This window comes from Galeopterus variegatus, unplaced genomic scaffold, assembly GCF_000696425.1.
Source record: "Galeopterus variegatus unplaced genomic scaffold, G_variegatus-3.0.2 Scaffold25, whole genome shotgun sequence".
Lineage (NCBI taxonomy): Eukaryota > Metazoa > Chordata > Mammalia > Dermoptera > Cynocephalidae > Galeopterus > Galeopterus variegatus.
The window spans coordinates 1441623-1442994 of NW_007726136.1; the positions used below are offsets into that span (position 1 = coordinate 1441623).

Consider the following 1372-nt stretch of genomic DNA (forward strand, 5'->3'; position numbering starts at 1 on the left):
TAGCCACAAAAAAGGCAGCCGCTCACTCAGGGGGCTTGCTGGGCAGTACCTAACTTCATATAACCCACCCTTGTTTTTCTCTATAGCGCCTATCACCGTGTGATACACTGTATGTAATGCTTATTTATTTTGTCTACTTTTATAGCATATGATTTGCTTGAGTGCAGAGACTTTTGTCTATTTTGTTCACCAAATCCTTAGAAGACTGTCTAAATCATAAAAGTAATTCAAAAAACATTTGTTGAGGGGCCGGCCTGTGGCTCACTTGGGAGAGCGTGGTGCTGACAACATCAAGTCATCTTTAAAAAAAATTTTTTTTTGTTGAATGAATGAATGAATGAATGATGTAGGACAAACACACAACATCGATATACAGGGATCAGGAGACAGGAAAAACGCTCATGGACCATTTTTTACTGGTTGCTACCTTTATGAGAACTTTTCTTCCATTCAGAAAAGGAGGGACCCTATCACTTCTCAGGTCAGTGACTGCCTCCCCACAAATACCCGCCACAGAGCGCCCTGCACATCAGTGTTTCTGAGGCTATAGATGAGTGGATTCAGCATGGGGTTGATAACAGTGTTGAAAACCCCAACTCCTTTATCCTTGTCTGAAGCCTCCTCTGAACCCAGCCTCATGTAGCTGAAGATACCTGTCCCATAGAAGAGGCAAACCACAGTGAGGTGGGAGCCACATGTGGAGAAGGCTTTCTTCCTGCCCTCCACAGAGCGGATTCGTAGAACTGCAGCTGCCACGTGGACATAGGAAGTGATGATGAGAACCACAGGTGCACCTGCCATGATGAAACCCAGAGCAAAGAGCAGCAGCTCATTGAGTTGGGTGCTGGAGCAGGAGAGCTGGAAGAGCTGTGGGAGGTCACAGTAGAAGTGATTGACCTCTTTGGGACCACAGAAGTTAAGTGTGGATATGGCCACAGTGTGGGTGAGTGCATTGGTGATGGCACATGCCCAGGACACAGCCACCAATATCCTCTGGACTGTCTGGCTCATGCGAATGCTGTAGGTGAGGGGCTGGCAGATGGCCAGGAATCGGTCATAGGCCATGGCTGTCAACAGGAAGCAGTCCATCCCAGCCAGGAGATGGAAGAAGAAGAGCTGGGAGAGGCAGGCTCCATAAGGAACTGTATGCTTGTGGGACAGGAGACGACCCAACATTGGAGGAACAGTGACACTGATGCACACAACATCCAGCACTGATAGGTTCCCCAGAAAGAAGTACATGGGGGTGTGGAGTTTGTGCTCTACCAGGATGACTGCCAGGATGCTGAGGTTTCCCCCGACTGTGACCAAGTAGGCTAAGAGGAAGAGCACAAAGACCACAGACTGCATCTCTTCTGTTTCCACTAGGCCC

General features: G+C 48.4%; 1 protein-coding gene across 1 annotated transcript; it reads right to left on the minus strand.

The window, feature by feature from the left end:
* Nucleotides 1-477: 477 nt before the first annotated feature.
* LOC103587563 (olfactory receptor 3A2) lies at nt 478-1368 on the minus strand (the record flags this gene model as incomplete). The annotated part of the gene is made up of 1 exon (XM_008569062.1): nt 478-1368. A coding segment is annotated over one exon (891 nt), but the record flags the coding sequence as incomplete, so codon positions are not given.
* Between the last annotated feature and the right edge of the window lie 4 nt (nt 1369-1372).